Below are 23,016 nucleotides of genomic sequence, written 5' to 3'. Positions count from 1 at the left end.
TTGTGTCTGAGTAATGATTCTGTGGGGCAGAGAAGATAATATAAAAGGATAGGCTTAAAAAATGGGGGGTGGGTGGTGGTGATTGTATTTGTGCTTTTTTTGTTTGTTTGGTTTTTGGTTTTTTTTTAATTACTGTCTCTTAGTAGGAATGTTTGAACACATTTACTAAAATTAGCACTTTTTTTAAAGCTTCTGGAAAAACATAAGAATATGGAAAGCATGGTAGAGCTGCTTGAACTGTATCAAATGGAAGATGAAGCCTGTAGTAGTCTTGTGGAAGCTACCAGGGAGCTGTACCAGTACTTATTACAGCCATTTCGAGATATGAGGGAACTTGCGATGCTTAGAAGACAGCAGATAAAGGTATGTTAAAGGTAACTTTTTACTAATGGGGAAATCATGCTTTTCAGCTACTATCTACTACTTTTATTACATCATGTATGTGGTGATGGTTTTCTCCACTAAACGTTGACTGTATTTTTCTGGTTCCTTAACTCAGAGGAAGGCTTTTGAAGAGTGAGAATGTCTGACATGTAGCTAACCATCAACTGTTTAACTTACTACATTTGACTATTTAAATTAATTGTTGAATTTAATAGGTGACACTTACAATTTTGTGATTACTGGGAATACTGACTAATACATAAAACAGAGAGGCACATTGTATAACATCTATGTGACTGCTAATTCTTTTAAAAGATTTTACAGGAAGTTACTTTCCAGACTAGTTTTCTAAGATAATCTGATAAGCCATGAGAAGTCAGTAGCTTCTCATCTCATGTTGTGAAAAACTTAAATATGGAAGCATATTAAAAGTATGTAATTTGTTGTAACACTTTAACAGTATATTTTCCTAAGAGATAAAAAAAGTTTAGCTAGCTGAAGAATACTACATTTTGGTAAAACTGTTTTATAACACGTTTGTTTTATTTCAAAACAATTCTAATTTTAAATACTTAACCAAAAACAACAAATGTCATCTTTATTGCATCTCAGAAGTACTTTTGATAAAATTGGCAGTTCCTATGCAGATTAAGACCATAGCCTTCTGATTCTTTAAAAATATGTATTGTAACATAGAAGCTAAAATGGGTTTGTTTCATTTAATCTGTATTGCAAATGTCAGTTTATCTGTTTGGCACCTTGTTCAGTTAGCCAACATTGCTTTTACTGTTTTCAATTTAAAAATATAGTGGTTTTCTCTGTGTTTGAGTATAGATTGAGGGAGGCAGGCAAGAGGGATTTACAATTCCAAACCTAGCTTTATTTTGAGCTATTGCTGTGTCTATAAAGTATTTTTTCACAAAGTTCAGCAATCTGAAATGAAATTTCTGTGAGATAATGTAATGATATTTTAAACTAACAAAGTCTTCAAAACTCATGAGCCTCTTCATGTTTCTGTTTAATGGTCTGTGTGCGTTTCCCTTTTCCTCTTTAAATTCTCAGCTAGGATAAACCGTAGGTTTGAGAGAGTGGTCAGTCTCTTCCTCCATTTCATGGAGGTGTTGTAGGTGGGAAGGCAAGCTGCCATATGTTCTTCATAAGGTACAACCTTCGGAGGCGGATTTTTCTCTCTTTCCTCCTCAGCTTTTCTCCTTATTACAGCTGTGGTCTTCTCTTAATTAAACTACCTTTATCATAGTTCCTATGAGAAGATAAAACTCTAATTTATATCTCCTATATAAATATACCCAAATTATATTATTTAAATTGAATACTATGCTTTTATATATGTTTGCTGTAGTGGCACTGTACTGGGCTAAGCAGAATCCACTGTCAAGAAAGGATAGTCTAAATGAAGACACTGGAACATAATGCTCAGCCAGCCATTTGGCAAGGAGGACCATGTATATTTTACCACTGTGTCTCAGGTGTTTGCCTTTGTTATCCTCTGGTGAATGTCTGTTCTGCCCTGTAAAGATGCAGGCATAAATTTCATTAATGACAGAGATTATAATAATTTTCTAGGTAGGTCGCACTTGAAAACTGATAACTCCTGCTCTGAAGCAATTGGTAATTGCTAGTATTTACATTCACAGTATGGCTGTGTTTTCTTGTTTGGGTTTGGGTGGTTTTATGTGTGTCAGGTGCATGGCCAAAAATGTCTGTTTGTGTGCCCTCTATCGTTTATTTTATCACAGTTCTTGATCTTAGACTATAAAGAATGACATTAATTACCTTTGGAAAGGTTGCTAGCAGTATTTTCTTTTACACTGTTTTTGTTAGTGTTTAACTCAATTTTTCTTTGCTACGTTTCTTGATGGAGAAATTGAATCAGGCAGAATGCACTGGCTGGATGGGATGAGATTGCTTTTCCCCTGGGGAGCACTGGAGCACGTTCAGGTCAATGGGGAGGCTCTCAGAGGCCATGGAGTGTGTATGTCAGGCAATCCCAGAAAAGAAAGCCTTGAGCTTGGGCAGGAACACCACTTTGGTACCTTGGAAATTGCAATCTCTATTCTGTTCTATTAGGTCAATGACTTTGAGTGGTTTGCAACTTCCAAGGTACCAAAGTGGTTTGCTACCACTCAGGAAGCCATTGACCTAATAGAAACAAAGATGGGAAGCAAGGTCCTGCCTTTTAAGGACACAGTGCAGAGTGTTCATTGAATACATCTGTGGAGTCTGCTTTCCACAAAATGAGATCCTCTCATGAAGTAAAATATTAAGGTAACTTGATTGCTTTCCTTCCCTTTGCATGAGAATATCTCTGGCTGCTCTGGATAAGACTGTGTTTGTAATACACAATGTATGCTGATAAACAGTTAACTTTACTGAATTTCGTTTGATTCATTTGACTCCTGCTGCCCCATGAATGGTCTGAGATACCTTCTGGTGGCAGCAAATGGCCATGCTGTGTTATCCTGAAATTAACTAGACTAACCAATGAGTGACAAAGATTCCTCTGGCTGAAGACTCTTACTCCAGGAATCAGACCAGTAGCTGATGCCATTTATTTCTATCCTTCCAGGCACATACTCTATGCTCCAAGGGATAGAGTATAGCCCCATTATGGTTTAATCCTAATGCAATGATTCAGTATATGGTATATACCTGTCCTGGGTTCAGCTATAGCAGTCATTTTTCTCCTTCTTAGTAGCTGGTGCAGTGCTGTGGTTTTGACTTTCAGCCTGGGAACAATGCTGGTAACACCAATGTTTTTAGTTGTTGCTGGGTGATGTTTACTCTGACCAAGGACTTTGTCAGTCTCATGCTCGGCCAGGGAGGAGGGGAAGCTGAGAGGAAGCAGAGACAGGACACCTGACCCAAACTGGCCAAAGGGGTATTCCATACCACAGCATGTCATGCCCAGTCCGAGCATGACCAGGGCTGGTCCTGGTCCTTTTTTCCCTAGATCAGATTTGAACCCGATACTGCTTAACTTTCAAGATCAGACGAAATAGGGTGTTCCCAGGGTGGGATGGCTGTGGGTAAAACACACTCCGTATGTTTGCCAACATGCTGATCCCCAGCACAATCAGCAGGCAGGTCTCAAGGGTATTCAAAGGCCATCCAAAACCTTCAGAACTCTCAAATGCTCTTGTAAATAGCCTGGTGGCGGAGCGGGGGGTGTAAGGGAATGCCTCCTTCGTAGGTTGACACACACACACCCCACCCCCCGAGGAGAAAAAAAAAAAAGATATGTAATTGCTAAAAAATTTCCCTATATACCTCCCAAAGTATACAGGTGATGGCCACATCGGAAGCACAAGCCAGACCAGTTTCATGGTAAATGAGTCTATTTTATTACAAGTCATTACCATGAAGTACAGTGAAATAAGAACCTTAGCCCAGGCCCCCCAGCCGATAAACACTAAAACAGCAAAAACTGGCTATAAGGAAGGTACAACATGCTGAAACTCTGACATCAAGCGCAACAACTCTGAGAGCCAATAAATCAACATTGTGATGAGTAGTAACAATGAATGCTTATCACAAATATGATTAGACACACTCTGGTCAGATCTGTCGTTATCTCAACCCTTCGGGCCCTACATTGGGTGCCACAAAGAACTGTCGTGGTTTAAGCCCAGCCTGTAACTCGGAACCACGCAACCCCTCGCTCACTCCCCCCCTTGGTCCTCCCCCCGCTCCCAGAGGGCTGGGGAGGAGAATCGGAAGAATGTAACTCCCATGGGTTGAGATAAGAACAGTCCAGTAACTAAGGTATAATACAAAAATACTGCTACTAGCACTAATAATAATAGTGATAAGGGAAATAACAAGGGGAGAGGATACAATTGCTCACCACCTGCTGACCAATACCCAGCCCGACCCGAGCAGCGATCTGGGCCTTCCAGGTAACTCCCCAGTTTATATACTGGGCATGATGTGCTGTGGTATGGAATACCCCTTTGGCCAGTTTGGGTCAGGTGTCCTGTCTCTGCTTCCTCCTGGCTTCCCCTCCTCCCTGGCAGAGCATGAGACTGAGAAAGTCCTTGGTTGGAGTAAACATTACTTAGCAACAACTAAAAACATCAGTGTTATCAGCATTGTTCCCAGGCTGAAAGTGAAAACCACAGCACTGCGCCAGCTGCTACTAAGGAGGAGAAAAATGACTGCTATAGCTGAACCCAGGACAATACCGAAGCATTGCGTATAGTCAAAACAAAAGCTGTGGCTGTGCTGTTCATAGGGTCATAGGTAAAACTGACTAAATACCGCCAGGATTGGAATTCCTTTTCAAATTCTCTTTTGTTATCCCAGATCACTTTTTGGATCTCAGTGGGTAAGGTACCTTCTTCACCTTCTCTTATGATTGCAGCTGTCATTGATTGCATCCATAGTTGAGCTTGGATACAACTGAGAGGTTAAGAAACATAGTTTTGGACTACACCAAGTGAGTCTATGATCACCTGATGGTCTCTTTCATTATTTTTTACCCATTGAGGTAATATATCTGATAGAAGCCATTGGTTAGTTCCCAGAGCCAAAAGGGCAGATTGTAGAGGATGTTTCAGTTCAAATCACTGCTTATCGTGGTTGGTTAGTTCATTAATATTTCAGAGTCTATACTATGTAGAACTCCCAGTCCTGTTCCCAAAATAGCAGTCACATCTCTTTTAGCCTGCTTTTGAGAAAAGAGGGTTTGTTTATGTGAGAAATGGTCTCTAGATAAAAACTTTTTTTGTAAAAGCTCAGGGTAGACACAACAGTGAAGCAGCAATTTAGTAACATTTTTGCAAAAACGGGTGTCCTAGCAAGTAGGCACACACAGCAAAATCAAAATGATCATTTATATTTCCTATCCTGTCTGCAAGTTCCCTCCCTTGTTTCCCCCTTGGTTGGGTACTCCAAGGTTTACAGCCTATCTGACATGTATAATCTACATGCTAATTGTCTGCCTCTCTTTACATCTCCCCTTACTCAGTTTCGTATGCCCCTTCCTCTTATTTATTTATCTCCTTTTATGGTTCAATTTCATAACTCTGGCAGACATGCGGTACCCCAACTTACTGTTTAACCAGCCTGCACTGGCTTAGTTTCATAGGTTGTACAAAGATAGTATTTTTTTTAACCACACAGTGTATCTTTCATCCAGAGATGATGTTGTCTTTAACCACAGAGTGTGTCTTTCTAAGTTATGGTATCTCAAACCCTTTGTTTTGTTTCATTAGTAACTTAGCCTCAGCCCCAATATTACAAAACCTTAATATTGCAAAGCCCCATCCCCAATATGGGAAAACAACACTGTTTCTCTCACAGTTTATGCAACCATGTTCTCCATCCTGTGTAAGAAGTTCTCAAAAATGGTGAACAAGCTGGTTGAATTGCAGAAATGTTAATTTGCATTAACAATTCGACTCATTTGAGGGACCATGTTTGGTTAAATAACATTTGCTGTTGACCTGTATTTTTTATTAAGTAGGGGCCAATGTTATAGATGTGAGGAGACAGCTTGATAGGAAGCTGAGTTGTTGGAGGCTGGGTTATTAGATATGGTTCTTCAACAACAACTTCGAATTGAAGGCCCAAGCTCAACCAAGAGCTGGGATTTGTCCAAAAGCACATTATAAGCATTGGATGAGATATTTTAAAGGTATGCCAGCACTCATGTTTAAAAGAGCAGGTATGTACATTGTTTTTCCCTTCAGCATAGTTTACAATGCCTTCTCCCTCAACATAGCTTGCTACAATGTGTAGGACTGTTGTCATGCATTCAGTATTGTTTTGAATTCAGCATCCTATTGAAATGATGTCTCTTTTAATTCCCTTTAGAGATGAAATGTGTTGATTTTTACTATCATTTGTGATGGTCCACTCTTGCCTATAAAAGGTGATGTTGTTGTGCAATGCTACTGCAGAAATATTTAGGCCAGGCATAGGTACATTGAGAAGTACATATTTTTCTATCTATGGCCACCCCATTGTACACAAATTCCAGAATTTGTGTTCTGCAATTAGAAATCAACTTAAAGTTCTACACCCTGTTTTCCCCAGGAGCAAAATGCAAGCATGGGTCATATAAATGTAAAATTGTATTAACAATCTGATTTGAATGCCTGTTGGCAGGATTTATTTTTGTTACTTGGTTTAGTAAAGTCAGTATAATCTAATGTCAGTGCATTTTCTGTGAGTAGACCCATTGATTGCTTGGCACCCTTCCCCCCCCGGCATTTTTTTTTTATTTTTTTTTTTTTTTCACCATTCCCATTCACTCATGAGATATAATTCATCTTCATGTACAGCCACAACAGCAAGGTTCAGGATGGAATCCCAACACTTGTGGTATGTTTAATATAAGCTTGGGACCATGGCCATTCTGCATCCTTTGGATTACAAATCAAGGGGAATTGTGTTGTCAAGGCAAGAGATAATAACACAAATCAGTATGTCATTCTTAAAATTTAGACTTCCAGACAAACATAAACAAAGAAAACAATATTACAGCTAAATTGAAAGACAATATTCCCTGTATGCATTCAAGGTTGACATAGGCTAATCATTCTGTCTACGTGCAGTTCGTGTCCATGTGCAGTTCATTTGGAGTTCCTCTAAGACAAAAGATAGGATATACTCAGTTGAAAAGGCAAGAGGCAGAATTGATTAAAATGAGGGTAAAATCCAGCAAGTGCTGATGCTATATATTTTTCCAGAGCAATATCTAGCTTCCCAAGCATAGAGGTTTTTAGGGGTGACTAGTACCATTGGTGCTATTACAATTTGAGGCATTTTCAATGATATAGATGGTCCAGCAAAAAACCCAGTAAGGTATCCCCTGTGTTTAGTGTGGACTGTTGGGGTTTGAGCTCAGCCGGTAAGTTGGAACCATGCAGCCACATGCTCACTCCCCCCTCTTCTTCCTCCCCCCGCTCACAGAGGGATGGGGAGGAGAATCGGAAGAATGTAACTCCCACGGGTTGAGACAAGAGCAGTCCTGTAACTACGGTATAATACAAAACCACTACTGCTACCACCAATGATAATAATGATAAGGGAAATAACAAGGGGAGAGGATACAATTTCTCACCACCCGCTGACTGATACCCAGCCCAACCTGAGCAGTGATCGGGGCCTTCCGGGTAACTCCTCCTGGTTTATAGACTGGGCAGGACGTGTCATGGTAGGGAATACCCCTTTGGCTAGTTTGGGTCAGGTGTCCTGTCTCTGTTTCCTCCCAGCTTACCCTCCTCCCTGGCAGAGCATGAGACTGAGAAAGTCCTTGGTAGGAGTAAACATTACTTAGCAACAACTAAAAACATCAGTGTTATCAGCGTTGTTCCCAGGCTGGAAATCAAAAAACACAGCACTGCACCAGCTGCTAAGAAGGAGAACAATGACTGCTATAGCTGCAACAGCATATAATTTAGTTCATTGGCTGTTTTCACCCAAAATCAAATCCCCTTGAGGTACACACCAGACTTCGCCATCTTCCCCCATTACCCACCAAGTATATCCAGGTCCCTGAGCAAAAGCAACCCCACGAGTGGGTTTGCCTTTACCTGAAGCAGGAATAACCCAGACTGTCTTCCCCAACAAATTCTTTATGTGCACCACAGGAACTTTATCCCCCTCTACAGTACGTAAAAGTTCTGATGGGGCTGGGCCAGCCCTGTTGGCAGATCCCCTAGTGTTGACCAACCAGGTGGCTTCTGGTAAATGTGTATCCCAGTGTTTGAAAGTCCCACCACCCATTGCTCTCAGGGTAGTTTTTAGCAGCCCATTGTACTATTTGATTTTCCCAGAGGCTGGTGCATGGTAGGGGATGTGATATACCCACTCAATGCCATGCTCTTTGGACCAAGTGTCTATGAGGTTGTTCTGGAAATGAGTCCCATTTTCTGACTCAATTCTCTCTGGGGTGCCGTGTCACCACAAGACTTGTTTCTCAAGGCCCAGGATAGTGTTCCGGGCAGTGGCGTGGGGCACAGCGTATGTTTCCAGCCATCCGATGGTTGCTTCCACCATGGTAAGCACATAGCGCTTGCCTTGGCGGGTCAGTGGGAGAGTGATATAGTCCATCTGCCAGGCCTCCCCATACTTGTACTTCAGCCATCGTCCTCCATACCAGAGAGGCTTTAACCGCTTGGCTTGCTTAATTGCAGCACATTTCACAGTCAAGAATAACCTGGGCAATAGTATCCATTGTTAAGTCCACCCCTCGATCACGAGCCCATCTATATGTTGCGTCTCTGCCTTGATGGCCTGAGGTGTCATGGGCCCACAGGGCTAAAAACAATTCACCCTTATGTTGCCAATCTAAGTCCATCTGAGCCGCTTCAATCTTAGCAGCTTTATCCACTTGCTGGTCATTCGGGTGTTCCTCAGTGGCCCAACTCTTGGGTACATGAGCATCTACGTGGCGTACCTTCACCACCAGGTTCTGCACCCGGGCAGCGATATCTTGCCACACTGCAGCAGCCCAGATGGGTTTACTTCTGTGTTGCCATTTGCTCTGCTTCCATTGCTGCAACCACTCCCACAGGGCATTTGCCACCATCCATGACTCAGTATAGAGATTAAGTACTGGCCATTTCCCTTGTTCAGCAATGTCCAAGGACAACTGGATGGCTTTCACCTCTGCAAGCTGACTCGATTCACCCTCTCCTTCAGCAGTTTCTGCAACTTGTCACAGGGGACTCCACACAGCTGCCTTCCATCTCCGATGCTTTCCCAAAACATGGCAGGACCCATCAGTAAACAAGGCATTTTCACTCTCTGACAGTTCATTATATGGTGGGGCCTCTTCAGCACCCATCACCTCCTCTTCTGGTGACATCCCAAAAATCTTTGCCCTCTGGCCAGTCCATGATGACTTCTAGAATTCCTGGACAACTGGGATTTCCTATTCGAGCTCGTTGTGTAATTAGTGCGGCCCACTTACTCCATGTAGCATCGGTTGCATGATGTGTAGAGGAGACCCTGCCTTTGAACATCCAGCCCAGCACGGGCAACCGGGGTGCCAGGAGAAGCTGTGCTTCAGTTCCAATCACTTCTGAGGCAGCTCAAACCCCTTCATAGGCTGCCAGTATCTCTTTTTCAGTGGGAGTATAGCTGGCCTCAGATCCTTTATATCCCCGACTCCAAAAGCCGAGTGGTTGACCTCGAGTCTCCCCTGGAGCTTTCTGCCAGAGCCTGCAGGTAGGACCATTCACCCCAGCTGCAGTATAGAGCACATTTTTCACATCTGGCCCAGCCCAGACTGGTCCAAGGGCTCCTGCATGAACTATCTCCCATTTAATTGGTTCAAAGGCTTCTTGTTGCTCAGGGCCCCATTTGAAATCATTCTTCTTCTGGGTCACGTGATAGAGAGGGCTTACAATCAGACTGTAATTTGGGATGTGCATTCTCCAGAACCCCACAACACCTAAGAAAGCTTGTGTTTCTTTCTTGTTAGTTGGTGGAGACATTGCTGTTATCTTGTTGATCACATCTGTGGGGATCTGGTGATGTCCATCTTGCCATTTTATTCCCCAAAACTGAATCTCCTGTGCAGGTCCCTTGACCTTACTCCCTTTTATGGCAAAACCGGCCTTCAGCAGGATTTGGACTATTTTCCTCCCTTTCTCAAAAACTTCTTCTGCTGTATCACCCCACACGATGATGTCATCAATGTGTTGCAGGTGTTCTGGGGCTTGCCCCTGTTCCAGTGCAGTGTGGATCAGTCCATGGCAGATGGTAGGGCTGTGTTTCCACCCCATGGGGCAGTCGGTTCCAATTGTACTGGACACCCCTCCAAGTAAAAATGAACTGTGGCCTGCATTCTGCTTCCAAAGGGATTGAGAAAAATGCATTGGCAATATCAATTGTGGCATCCCACTTGGCTGCCTTTGACTCCAGTTCATATCGAAGTTCTAGCATGTCCAGTACAGCAGCACTCCATGGTGGTGTGACTTCATTCAGGCCACGATAGTCTACTGTTAGTCTCCACTCTCCATTAGACTTTTGCACTGGCCATATGGGGCTATTAAAGGGTGAGCGGGTCCTGCTGATCACTCCTTGGCTCTCCAGTCTGCGGATTAGCTTGTGGATGGGAACCAAGGAGTCTCGGTTGGTGCGATATTGCCACCGGTGCACTGTTGTGGTCGCAATTGGCACTTGTTGTTCTTCGACCTTCAGCAACCCCACAACAGAAGGATCCTCTGAGAGACTGGGCAAGGGGGACAGCTGCTTCATTTCCTCTGTCTCCAAGGCAGTGATACCAAAAGCTTATCTATACCCTTTTGGGTCTTTGAAGTACCCTCTCCTGAGATAGTCTATGCCAAGGATGCATGGTGCCCCTGGACCAGTCACAATGAGGTGTTTTTGCCACACTTTCCCAGTCAGGCTGATTTCAGCCTCCAGTACAGTCAACTCTTGGGATCCTCTTGTCACTCCAGAAATGTAAATGGGTTCCACCCCTTGATACCTTGATGGCATCAGGGTACAATGTGCACCAGTATCTACTAGAGCCTTATACTTCTGTGGGACTGATGTGCCAGGCCATCTGATCCACACAGTCCAGTAAATCCGATTATCCCTCTCCTCCACCTGGCTGGAGGCAAGGCCCCTCTAATAGTGATCACAAGATTCTCCACTTCTGTCTTGTAGAAAGGGATTAGTATTCCTTATCACAGGAGCTGCAGTAAAATCAGCTCTTCCACTCCATCTGGGAAACTGCTCACTATAGACTGGAGCAGCAGCTTTCCTGGGAGGATCATCCTTGACAATTGTTCTCCTTTTCAGTTCATGCACCCATTGCTCCAGAACTGAGGTAGGTTTTCCATCCCACTTTCTCATGTCTTCTCTGTGATCCCGCAGGTAAAACCATAGGGTGGCCCGTGGCGTGTACCTCCTAGTTTTTCTCTCTCAAGCAGTAGGGCGTCTTCTTTTAATAGTTGAGACATGGGTTGGTACGCGTGGGGAGCTGGATAGATCTGATAAATCGTCTCTCAATTGTTTGAACTCCTGGGACAGTTTTTCCACAGGTGAAATGATGGAAGGGGTGAGATTGTCTTCGAACTCTCGGAGTTGATGAATCAGTTCATCCACTTTGGTGGTGTTCCGTCATTCCAGGTCATTGATGCCAATGAGGGGGCATATGATGATGGTGCACTCCCTGTAAATTTCCGCGACATGTGTCGTGTACATTCGACTTCATCTGGATCTACGTATGTGTACCCGTCATCTAGCCTACAATAGATCATCTCTAGAATGGCTGATTCCCTCAGGGACTGTATACCTTTCTCTATCATGGTCCAGTTGGCTGAGCCACTCCTAATATCGTCTTTGTAGGGAAACCTTTCCTTCACAGCTGCCAGGAGCCGCCTCCAAAGACTGAGGGCTCGCTTCTCTTTTGCAATCGCTTTGTCAATTCCTCTTTCCTTAGGAATTGATCCCAGCTGCTTGGCTTCCCTACCTTCTTGTTTGTGACCGTCGGCCCCATTGTCCCAGCATCAGAGCATCCAGGTGACAGTATGCTCCCCTGGAAGACGGGTGAAGTATTTTCGCATATTCCGCAGCTCGGTTGAGGTCCGGGGTCGAGAAGTCACCTCTTCTTTTTCTTTCTCTTTCTCTGATTCACGCAGTAGTAACTCTTGTTCAGCTCCTCTTCCTTGTAGTAATTGCATTGGGACTTCATCTTTCTTCACTGCAGCGGTTGCTCTTTGTGCCTCTCGTTTGCTTTTGCTTACAGGGGCAACAGATATTTTTCAGAAATTGGCCATTTGGTTTAGCTGCAGTGTTTGTCACTTTGGTTGGAGTGGCTGCAGTGTCTGCCACTAGGATTGGAGTGGCTGCAACGTCTGCCATTAGGGTTGGAGTGGCTGCAGTGTCTGTTGCCCGGGTTGGTGCAGCTGTTTTGCTTGGGGGTTGAGTAACACCAACAGCTGCGTTGTCTGTTGCTCTTGGGGTTTGAGTAGCTGCTGTGCTTGTCACTGGGGTTGGTGTAGCTTCTGTGCTTGGAGTTGGAGTAGCTGCGTTGTCTGTTCCTTTGCCATCAGATCCAGAGACTTTTTTTTTCCCTTTGAAGGAGCTGGATAGTGTTGAGCAGGGCTCTGTAGGCATAGGCCAAGCCCCAGCACTTTGCAGCGAGTTGTCCATCTCTGGTATAACCAGGACGACAGCACACCTCGTTTAAGTGTTTTACTAGTTTTTCCGGATGTTGTACTTGTTCAGGGGTGAAGTTCCAAAGCACTGGAGGGGCCCACTGGCCTAGATACTTGCCCATACTATCCCACACACCCTGCCATTCACGACTGTCCAGCCTCAGGGAAAATCTCTTGGTGGTCCTCCTATATTATCGTCTAACCCTAGACCAGATTTGAACCCGATACTGCTTAACTTTCAAGATCAGACGAAATAGGGTGTTCCCAGGGTGGGATGGCCATGGGTAAAACACACTCCGTATGTTTGCAAACATGCTGATCCCCAGCACAGTCAGCAGGCAGGTCTCAAGGCTGTTTAAAGGCCATCCAAAACCTTCAGAACTCTTAAATGCTGTTGTAAATAGCCTGGTGGGGGAGCAGGGGGTGTAAGGGAATGCCTCCTTCAAGGGTTGACCCCCCGAGGAGAAAAATAAGATATGCAATTGCTAAAAAATTTCCCTATATACCTCCCAAAGTATAGAGGTGATGGCCGCATCGGAAGCGCAAGCCAGACCAGTTTCATGATCAATGAGTCTATTGTATTACAAGTCATTACCATGAAGTACAGTGAAACAAGAACCTTAGCCCAGGCCCCCCAGCCGATAAACGCTAAAACAGCAAATAGTGGCTGTAAGTAAGGTATAACATGCTGAAACTCTGACATCAAGCGCAACAACTCTGAGAGCCAAATAATCACCATTCTGACAAGTCATAACAATGAATGCTTATCACAAATATGATTAGACACACTCTGGTCAGATCTGTCGTTATCTCAACCCTTCGGGCCCTACATTGGGTGCCACAAAGAACTGTCGTGGTTTAAGCCCAGCCTGTAACTCGGAACCACGCAACCCCTCGCTCACTCCCCCCCTTGGTCCTCCCCCCGCTCCCAGAGGGCTGGGGAGGAGAATCGGAAGAATGTAACTCCCATGGGTTGAGATAAGAACAGTCCAGTAACTAAGGTATAATACAAAACCACTACTACTACCCCCAATGATAATAACGATAAGGGAAATAACAAGGGGAGAGGATACAATTGCTCACCACCCGCCGACCGATACCCAGCCCAACCCGAGCAGTGGTCTAGGCCTTCCAGGTAACTCTCCCCAGTTTATATACTGAGCATGACGTGCCATGGTATGGAATACCCCTTTGGCTAGTTTGGGTCAGGTGTCCTGTCTCTGCTTCCTCCTGGCTTCCCCTCCTCCCTGGCAGAGCATGAGACTGAGAAAGTCCTTGGTCATAGTAAGCATTACTTAGCAACAACTAAAAACATCAGTGTTATCAGTGTTGTTCCCAGGCTGAAAGTTAAAAAACACAGCACTGCGCCAGCTACTAAGAAGGAGAAAAATGACTGCTATAGCTGAACCCAGGACAATTGGGACAATTGTGTTAGCAGATGTACAAAAGACTTTCTTTTTTGGGCTACCATCTCCACTCCATCTGTTGTTCAGCTGGTAGATGGCACTAGACAGTCACAGGTGCTACCCGGTTTCATGAGTTTTAGCAAATCTTTTTACCAAACCATTGGTAGAACTGCTGTGAGTTCTCTTACTTATGCACTTCCTTTGCTTGTTTCACTTAACCTTTCCCCTGTGGCCACCTTCAGTTACATGGCTTTATAATGCCATTCATTGTCTTGCTTGTAAGATGATGCATCAGTAGACCATATTCCCTTGAGGTCACTATCCTCTTTCAGTGAAGGTGCCTCCCAAATTGAGGAGGGCTTACTCGGTGTTGGTTGAAACAACAGTTTACCATCTTTGTCCTATTGTAGCTTAGATACCTTAATACTACCTTCAGTAATTGGAATGATTTCATTAATGCCTTCCAAATAAGCATACCATTTACAGACTGTAGGTATCTGAGCAGTACCTGCAGGTGGGGTTGTGCCTTTACGAACTATATCTAAGAGATGGAAAGGCCCTCTAACAACCACACTCTGTCCCCTCCTTGTTTGTTCTGCTTGCTTCATTGTTCACACCAGGGATACCAAACCTTTCTCAAGATCTGAATATCTCAATTTCAGTATCACTGAAAGAGTGAGAGCTAAATTCTCGTGGCCTTTCTGGCCCCTTCTGCCATAGGCTGCAGTGGGAGCCGTGTTCGCTGAACCCCCACTCTACATGGATAGGATCAGTCAGATGGATAGGACCAAGCTGCTGGAATACTCTCAGTTCTTTTATTAAACTCCAGTGCGTTTGTATGTTAAGTCCACTCCCATGATTTCCCCTTTTTTAACAAATTATATAGGGGATGAGCAATAATAGAAAAACCAGGAATATGTTTGTGCCAATAGCCCAAAGTTCCCAAAATCTTCTGTAACTCTTTCACACCAACGTGATCTTGTCCGTGCTCTATCTTTTCCAGAGTATCTGGAGTGACAGAAGCAGCTCCTTTAATCCACCAGACTCACAGGAATTTAACCTCCTGTGCTGGTCCTTAGCACTTTGATTCTGGAACTTCCAATCCCAATTCAATTATTGTGTCCCTGATTTTTTTCCATTGTTTCTTTCACCCTTTCTTTATCATCTCCCCCTATCAGAATGTCATCAATATATCGATACACTGTGATACCCAGTAGAATGGGGATCTCTGTTAAGACTTTAGCCAAAGCATTGTGAGCAATAGTCGGGGAGTGTTTGTATCCTTGCGGAAGCCTATTGAAAACATACAGAGTCCCTTTCCAGGTAAGAGCAAATGGTGCTTTATCATGTTCATGGAGTGGAATCATGAAAAACACATCTTTAACATCTAAGGCATCCATCCAAGTATGGGAGGCTCCTTGTACCTGTGTTACCAGTTTGGCAATATTAGGCAATGCTGCAGTCAAAGGGGAAGTATTAGTATTTAATTTCCTATAATCAATAGTTAGGCACTGTTGACCATTAGGCTTTCTGACAGGCCAAACCAGAGAATTGTATGGAGAGTGGGCTCGAACAATGATACATCTCTTTTCCAACTCTACTACCACCCTGTTGATCCCCAAGTTTGCTGCTGCTGGTAAAGGGGTATTATTTTACATTAGTAACTCAAGAACAAGGAAGAGGTATGGATGGTTGCAATAGACAAATTAATTTCACCATTCCATCTTTTCCCCATGTTGTCTCAGAAATTATATGAAGGTTTTCATCTTCCTCATCTCCCATCCCTGGAACAGCAAAACTCCACACAGTCCCATCAGGCGTTTCCCAATGCCGATCATACAACAGATCAAATGCCAAAATGTTAGTATCAGCTGCACCAACCAATACCTCGGCACAGGTCATCAGTCTTTCTCTGGGTAGCCATGAATTAATTTTAGCCACTGGGCTTTCCTTAACTATTCCTTCTATTCCCATATATTTCACTTTGTGGCATCTGGGTCATGCATTCAATGCCCTGGACATTTCAGTAGTGATTACTGACATCTGGGCTCCTGTGTCCATTAAAAAGTCCACACAAATTTTCCTAGGTCTAATTGGAATACTAAGAAAAGGTTCAGAGTATTTACCAGAGAACCAATATACTGGTCGTATCCACTGGGTAGGGTGGCTCACAATGCTACCCGGGGATACACATTTTTTGTTGGGGATTCTGCCAGATCAGTTAAGTCCTGTCTTGGTGCAGAAGGTAAGCACTTGTTTTGAGGAAGAAATTTTTCCTGAAATTGTGAGAAGACTACACCAGTTTTCTGTTTTCCCTCATTTCCACTATTTCCCTTTACTGCATTTAAAGATTGGACTAATTTACGGAGGGTGTCCTTAGAGGCACCATGTAACCAGAACTGGGGGGACTCCCATTTCCCAAGCCTGATGCCATAGGTCACTCTGCTCCTTATCAAATTTGGGTCTTTAAACCATTCATCAAATTTGGACTGTGGAGTGTTGAGCTGGCATACTTGCTGTGTACGGTCTGGCAGCTTTTCTGTAGTTGACTTTATGGTCCAGCCTATGTGATGTCCATAATCAACTACTTCTTGTACAGACTTGTTCCAAGTAAGGTTGGGGTCACACTGGCCCCATCTGCGACTACAAGTACTATATCTATTATTTTGCAGATGGTTCTGAATATCTGCAACATATGTCTTAAGCCTTTCAGGGAATCCACAAATGAGAGGGGTTAACCTCTGCTGGATCAATGAGGGATTGCATTGGAGATTTCTTTGTAGGACCTCTCTCATACGTTGCCTATATGCACACTGCCTTCTGCACTGATGTAGTTAACTCAGAGAGACTGTTGGTTTCAATTACCAGTGGGTCTCCTCTCTCTTTGAGGATCTATACCACCTGCCCAGTGTGCAGCCTGTGTGGTTAAAGAGTAATTATGGTCTCCCAGTGCAGCAATTAAAAACACAACTCCAAAAACCTCTTGCTTCCTCCTCACTTAACAACACCTGATCTCCTCCTGTAAGAGAAATGCGCCACACATACTCAACTTCAGATTCGCCTGACCGACTTGAATATTTCTCTTGCAATTTTAATAGCTTGGCACGCATCCAGGGGACTGTATGTGTCATGGTACAAATTTCGTCTTCGCTATCAACAGCAGTCTCTGTCTTGACTAACAGTTGCGAGGGAACCAGACGAGAGGTAGAATGGCGGTTATCTGTGATTTCATCATCACTCTAACACCAACCAGCCCTGTCCTGAGTCTTGGGGTTCGAGTAATTCAGTGGCTCACAAATCCGCCTGATTGCAACAGAGGACTGTCCCCCCAACAACTGCCTCTCTTGCCTCTCTATGCCTTCTGCTAGATCAAGCAGAGCTCTGAGGTGGTCCACTTCATTTTTAAGGTGGTCCAGCTGAGTTTTCAGTTTTAAAATTATTATTCTCAGTCACAAGTTTCTCTCCTGCTTCCTTCTCAAAGGCTAAGGATGACTTTAACACCTCATTCTCCAATTTCAAAGCAGCATATTCTACATCAGAAATGCATTTGGAAGCAGGGGCATCTCTAGCTTCTTTCTAGCTCCTAACTGCACAAATGCCACATTTACCTTATCCCCCTTTAACTTTCTGTTCAGCCTGACACTGTTTAATACATTCAACCACTTTCTCTTCATCTTTCCAAAACTGTTGAGCTCACTCCTTCCCAGCCTGGGAAGGGGCATATTTATGGTTTTGCAGCAGTTTATCCATGTCATGTGAAGGGAGGGGAATTCAGCGTCCCGTTATAGGGACTCTTCGCTGAACAGTCCTGCTGGATCAGAGGGTGATTCAACTGACTTGCTCAGGGAAACACGCCAACAGCATAAGGGGGACCCTTCAGTGGGTCTGCCCACTTTTATTCAAATATGTTACCTGCTGCTGGTGACTGCTAGCACCCATGAAGGACTAACACTAACAGTTTATGGAATAACACTCTTTATTAATATAAAATCATGACAAATTAAGGTTCGCGATTGCCAATGATAGGGACTGTCTGCAAAAACAAAGCTTTAAGTGATACACAACCAGACTATAATCACTAAGAGCATCTAGTGTGAGTTAGTCATTAAGTGCACATAAGATCAAGTTCTTACCCAATAGGCATCCCTATGGGGGAGAAGATGGGTTCAGTCTGACTGATCTTAGAAGTTATGATGGAGTCTTACATATCTCCTCCCCTCTCTCATTCACTTTTATACTTTTCTTTACTCTCAGGTAGAGCTTGAGTGAATCTAGTCATATATTCTTTTATTATTGATTAGTGTAGAATTCTCTTGATTCTCATTTAAAGATATAGCTGATAAAAAATATAAAGCGCATGCTTGGTGAGGGGTGGTTGTACCTTGGAGGCAGGTAATTTTGGGATGGAGGTATGCATTAGTGTCCTGGGTTCAGCTATAGCAGTCATTTTTCTCCTTCTTAGTAGCTGGTGCAGTGCTGGTTTTGACTTTCAGCCTGGGAACAATGCTGATTACACCGATGTTTTTAGTTGTTGCTAAGTAATGTTTACTCCGACCAAGGACTTTCTCAGTCTCATGCTTTGCCAGGGAGGAGGGGAAGCCGGGAGGAAGCAGAGACAGGACACCTGACCCAAACTGGCCAAAGGGGTATTCCATACCATGGCACGTCATGCCCAGTATATAAACCGGGGGGAGTTACCCGGAAGGCCCAGATCACTGCTCGGGTCGGGCTGGATATCGGTCGGTGGGTGGTGAGCAATTGTATCCTCTCCCCTTGTTATTTCCCTTATCGTTATTATTATTAGTGGTGGTAGTAGCGGTTTTGTATTATACCTTAGGCTTAGTTACTGGACTGCTCTTATCTCAACCCGTGGGAGTTACATTCTTCCGATTCTCCTCCCCATCCCTCCGAGGAAGCGGGGGAGGAGGAAGGGTGGGAGTGAGCGAGCGGCTGCGTGGTTCCAAGTTACTGGCTGGGCTCAAACCACGACAGTTAGTATTATAATGAGCAAGGTTCATTTAAGGAAAGTGATTTTGCCACAGTTGCTGGCTCAACAATGGATATTTTCTCTTATCTTTTCTATTAGACAGCTGCTATGCAGCTTATCAGCTGCATGGTACCATGAAGCTCCCAATCCTGCAGGAGGTCCAAGGGAGCCTGGCCGTGGTGTCCCCACTCTGCTCCACCCTCCATTGTGCCTCTATGATAGCAGATTGTGTTGCCTAGTGAACCATGGTGGAGTAGATTCTGTGCATGCTAACCATCCTGAATGTGGCAACTGTGTTTTACCCTAAAAAGGTTTCTCTAATACTACAACTTTTGTTAGACCCCAGTTTTCTCTAATTTTCTCCCCCAAGTGATTTTCCCACAGTGATTCCACTACTTCCCTGGGAAGCCTGTTCCAATGCCTGACCATCCTTTTGGTGAAGAAATTTTTCCTAATATCCAAACTAAACCTCCCTTGGTGCATCTTGAGGCCATTACCTTTTGTTCTATCACTTGTTACTTGGGAGAAGAGATCAGACATCTCCTTGCTCCATCCTCCTTTCAGGTAGTTGTAGAGAGCACTAAGGTCCCCCCTGAGCCTTCTCTTCTCCAGACTAAACCACCCCAGTTCCCTCAGATGTTCCTCATAAGACTTGTGATCCAGGCCCTTCACCAGCTTCATTGCCCTTCTCTGGACCTGCTCCAGCAACTCAATATCTACCTTGTAGTGCGGGGGCCCAAAACTGAACCCAGTATTCGAGGTGCGGCCTCACCAGTACCAAGTACAAGAGGATTATTACTTCCCTAGTCCTGCTGGCCACACTATTTCTGATACAGGCCAGGATGCCATTGGCCTTCATGACTACCTGGGCACAAGCTGGCTCATATTCAGCCAGCCGGCTGTCAATCAGCACCCCCCAGGTCCTTTTCCATTGAGCAGCTTTCCAGCCACTCTTCCTGAAGCCTGTAGTGTTATACTACTACTGTTCAGCCAGGATGGTCATCTTCCCCAACAGTTCAACTTCTGGCACATGGGAACTGCCTGCTCCTGCACCTTGCACTTCTGCACTTCTGCACTTCTGAAGCAGCTCGAACCCCTTCATAGGCTGCCAGTATCTCTTTTTCAGTGAGAGTGTAGCTGGCCTCGGATCCTTTGTATCTCCAACTCCAAAAGCCGAGGGGTCGACCTCGAGTCTCCCCTGGAGCTTTCTGCCAGAGCCTGCAGGTAGGACCATTCACCCCAGCTGCAGTATAGAGCACATTTTTCACATCTGGCCCATCCCGGACTGGTCCAAGGGCTACTGCATGAACTCTCTCTCATTTAATATGTTCAAAGGCTTGTTGTTGCTCAGGGCTCCATTTGAAATCATTCTTTTTCCAGGTCACATGATAGAGAGGGCTTACAAATCAGACTGTAATTTGGGATGTGCATTCTCCAGAACCCCACAACACCTAAGAAAGCTTGTGTTTCTTTCTTATTGGTTGGTGGAGACATTGCTGTTATCTTGTTGATCACATCTGTGGGGATCTGGCGACGTCCATCTTGCCATTTTATTCCCAAAAATTGAATCTCCTGTGCAGGTCCCTTGACCTTACTCCCTTTTATGGCAAAACCGGCCTTCAGCAGGATTTGGACTATTTTCCTCCCTTTCTCAAAAACTTCTTCTGCTGTATCACCCCACACGATGATGTCATCAATGTGTTGCAGGTGTTCTGGGGCTTGCCCCTGTTCCAGTGCAGTGTGGATCAGTCCATGGCAGATGGTAGGGCTGTGTTTCCACCCCATGGGGCAGTCGGTTCCAATTGTACTGGACACCCCTCCAAGTAAAAATGAACTGTGGCCTGCATTCTGCTTCCAAAGGGATTGAGAAAAATGCATTGGCAATATCAATTGTGGCATCCCACTTGGCTGCCTTTGACTCCAGTTCATATCGAAGTTCTAGCATGTCCAGTACAGCAGCACTCCATGGTGGTGTGACTTCATTCAGGCCATGATAGTCTACTGTTAGTCTCCACTCTCCATTAGACTTTTGCACTGGCCATATGGGGCTATTAAAGGGTGAGCGGGTCCTACTGATCACTCCTTGGCTCTCCAGTCTATGGATCAGCTTATGGATGGAAATCGGGGAGTCTCGGTTGGTGCAATATTGCTGCTCGTGCACTGTTGTGGTCGCAATTGGCATTTGTTCTTCTTTGACCTTTAGCAATTGGTCAGTTGTCGAGGTGATTATCTCCAGAGAGGACGCCTTCAACACCGGAGTGGAGGGAAGCACAGCGTCCAGGAGCCTCAGTTCTGAGCGGTGAGAGCCACCGAGGGAGCCTCAAGTTCTCGACAGGACTTGCCCAGGAGCCGGCAGCTCAGCTGACGCGAGCAGCTGACTCACAGGGGGCGGCGCCGGGAGGGATGGCATCAGCCCTCAGTGGGTAAAAACCCACCCCAGGGAGTGCGAGCGACCAGGAGCACGGGGAACAGGGCGTGGTACATCAGTTCACGCATGCAGGGTGAGCGAGTAGGGAGCGGGATGGCGAGCACTTGCCTCAGGACCAGGGCCCGCTCTGGGAGCTCTGCTCTGGCTGCCCCAGCTGTGGCCAGCGTAGGCACCCAGACAGAGCTGATGAGAGGGGAGGCTGCAGCGCAGACCTCAGAGTGTAGAAAGTGCCTTGACTGGCCTCTTCAGGCGAGGGTACAAAATGGGCAGGGCTGCACTTGGTGCGCCCTGGTGGATGTCCTCCTGCAGCAGGTGACTGAGCTGCGGGACACTGTTTGTAAGCTAAAAGATGTCAGGGAAGCTGAGAGGAAGCTGGACTGCTTTCCTCATGCCCAAACTCTGCAAGGGCCGCAAGTGTCCATGATAGCACATACAGGAAAGAAGGAGGGTATTAACCCAGGAAGCTGGGAGCTAGTAACAAAAAAAAAAAAAAAAAAAAAAAAAAAACAACAAAAAAAAAACCAAAAAAAGGAGGAAGAGGACAATTAACAGCAAGTGGCTTCCTCCTAAATCCGATGTCCCCACCCAGAACCGCTTTGCAGTTCTGCAGGAGGCTAAGGAGGAAACCAACACTACACCAAATGAACAACCAGCTGATGCACCAGTAAAGAGGATCACTACTGGTGCCTCCAGGAAAAAGCGGCGGGTCATAGTAGTAGGGGACTCTACTTTGAAAGGCACAGAGGTACCCATCTGTCGGCCTGACCCAGTCTTGAGGGAGGCGTGTTGCCTTCCAGGGCCTTGGATCAGGGATGTTGCAGAGAGGCTGCCTGATGTAGTAAGTCCTGCTGACTATTACCCCCTTCTAGTGGTCCATGTGGGTGCTAGAGATATAGATAGCAGTAGCCTGGAGAACATTAAGAAGGACTACAGAGCCCTGGGAGAGGTGGTTAGGGGCTCTGGAGCTCAGATAGTTTTTCATCGATTCTCCAGGATAAAGGGGAGGACCTTAAAAAAGCTAGGCACATTTGGTAGGTTAATAAATGGTTAGAACCATAGTCAGGGGGTTGGTTATTTAGAACATGGGACTCAATTTGGGAGGCCAGGTCTACTGGAGGCTGGTGGAGCTGGTCTGACAAAGAAGGGGAAGAGCTGTTTTGGTAGGAGGCTTGCCAGGCTGGTCAAGAAAGCTTTAAACTAGATGTGTTGGGGGAGGGGTACATCGATCCATCCCAACACTCCTGGTCAGTTGCCAGCACCTGTAATAAATGCTTGGAGTGATGCAGAGATATTTCAGCTGCTTCAGCAATTGGCTTGGCTTCATTTGGAGCTCTGCTGAGATGCCTCTATACAAATGCCTGTAGTATGGCGAACAAACAAGAGGAATTAGAGAGGTGTGCATGGCTACATGGACATGATATCATTGGTATCACAGAAACATGGTGGGATGGCTCCTATTGACTGGAGTGTTGGAATGGAACGTTACAGGCTCTTTAGAAAAGACAGGCCAGGCAGACGGGGAGGGGGAGTTGCTATTTATGTCAGTGATAGGTTGGAGAGTATGGAACTCTGTCTGGGGACAGGTGATCAGCCAACCGAGTGTTTTTGGGTCAGGGTCAAAGGGACAACAGCTATGGGGGACATTACTGTGGGGATCTGTTACAGGCC

General features: G+C 45.0%; 1 protein-coding gene across 1 annotated transcript in view; it reads left to right on the top strand.

Moving 5' to 3' along the window:
• The window catches only part of LOC115618987 (junction-mediating and -regulatory protein-like), a 99,647-nt gene that overhangs the window by 23,648 nt on the left and 52,983 nt on the right, over positions 1-23,016 (top strand). Inside the window, 1 exon segment of the mRNA XM_030511005.1 lies at positions 190-363. Coding sequence (XP_030366865.1) covers positions 190-363 — 174 coding nt within the window.

Source organism: Strigops habroptila, chromosome W (assembly GCF_004027225.2).
Source record: "Strigops habroptila isolate Jane chromosome W, bStrHab1.2.pri, whole genome shotgun sequence".
NCBI classification, from domain to species: domain Eukaryota; kingdom Metazoa; phylum Chordata; class Aves; order Psittaciformes; family Psittacidae; genus Strigops; species Strigops habroptila.
Note: the sequence above shows the minus strand (reverse complement) of the source record. Positions and strands in the feature narration are given on the sequence as shown.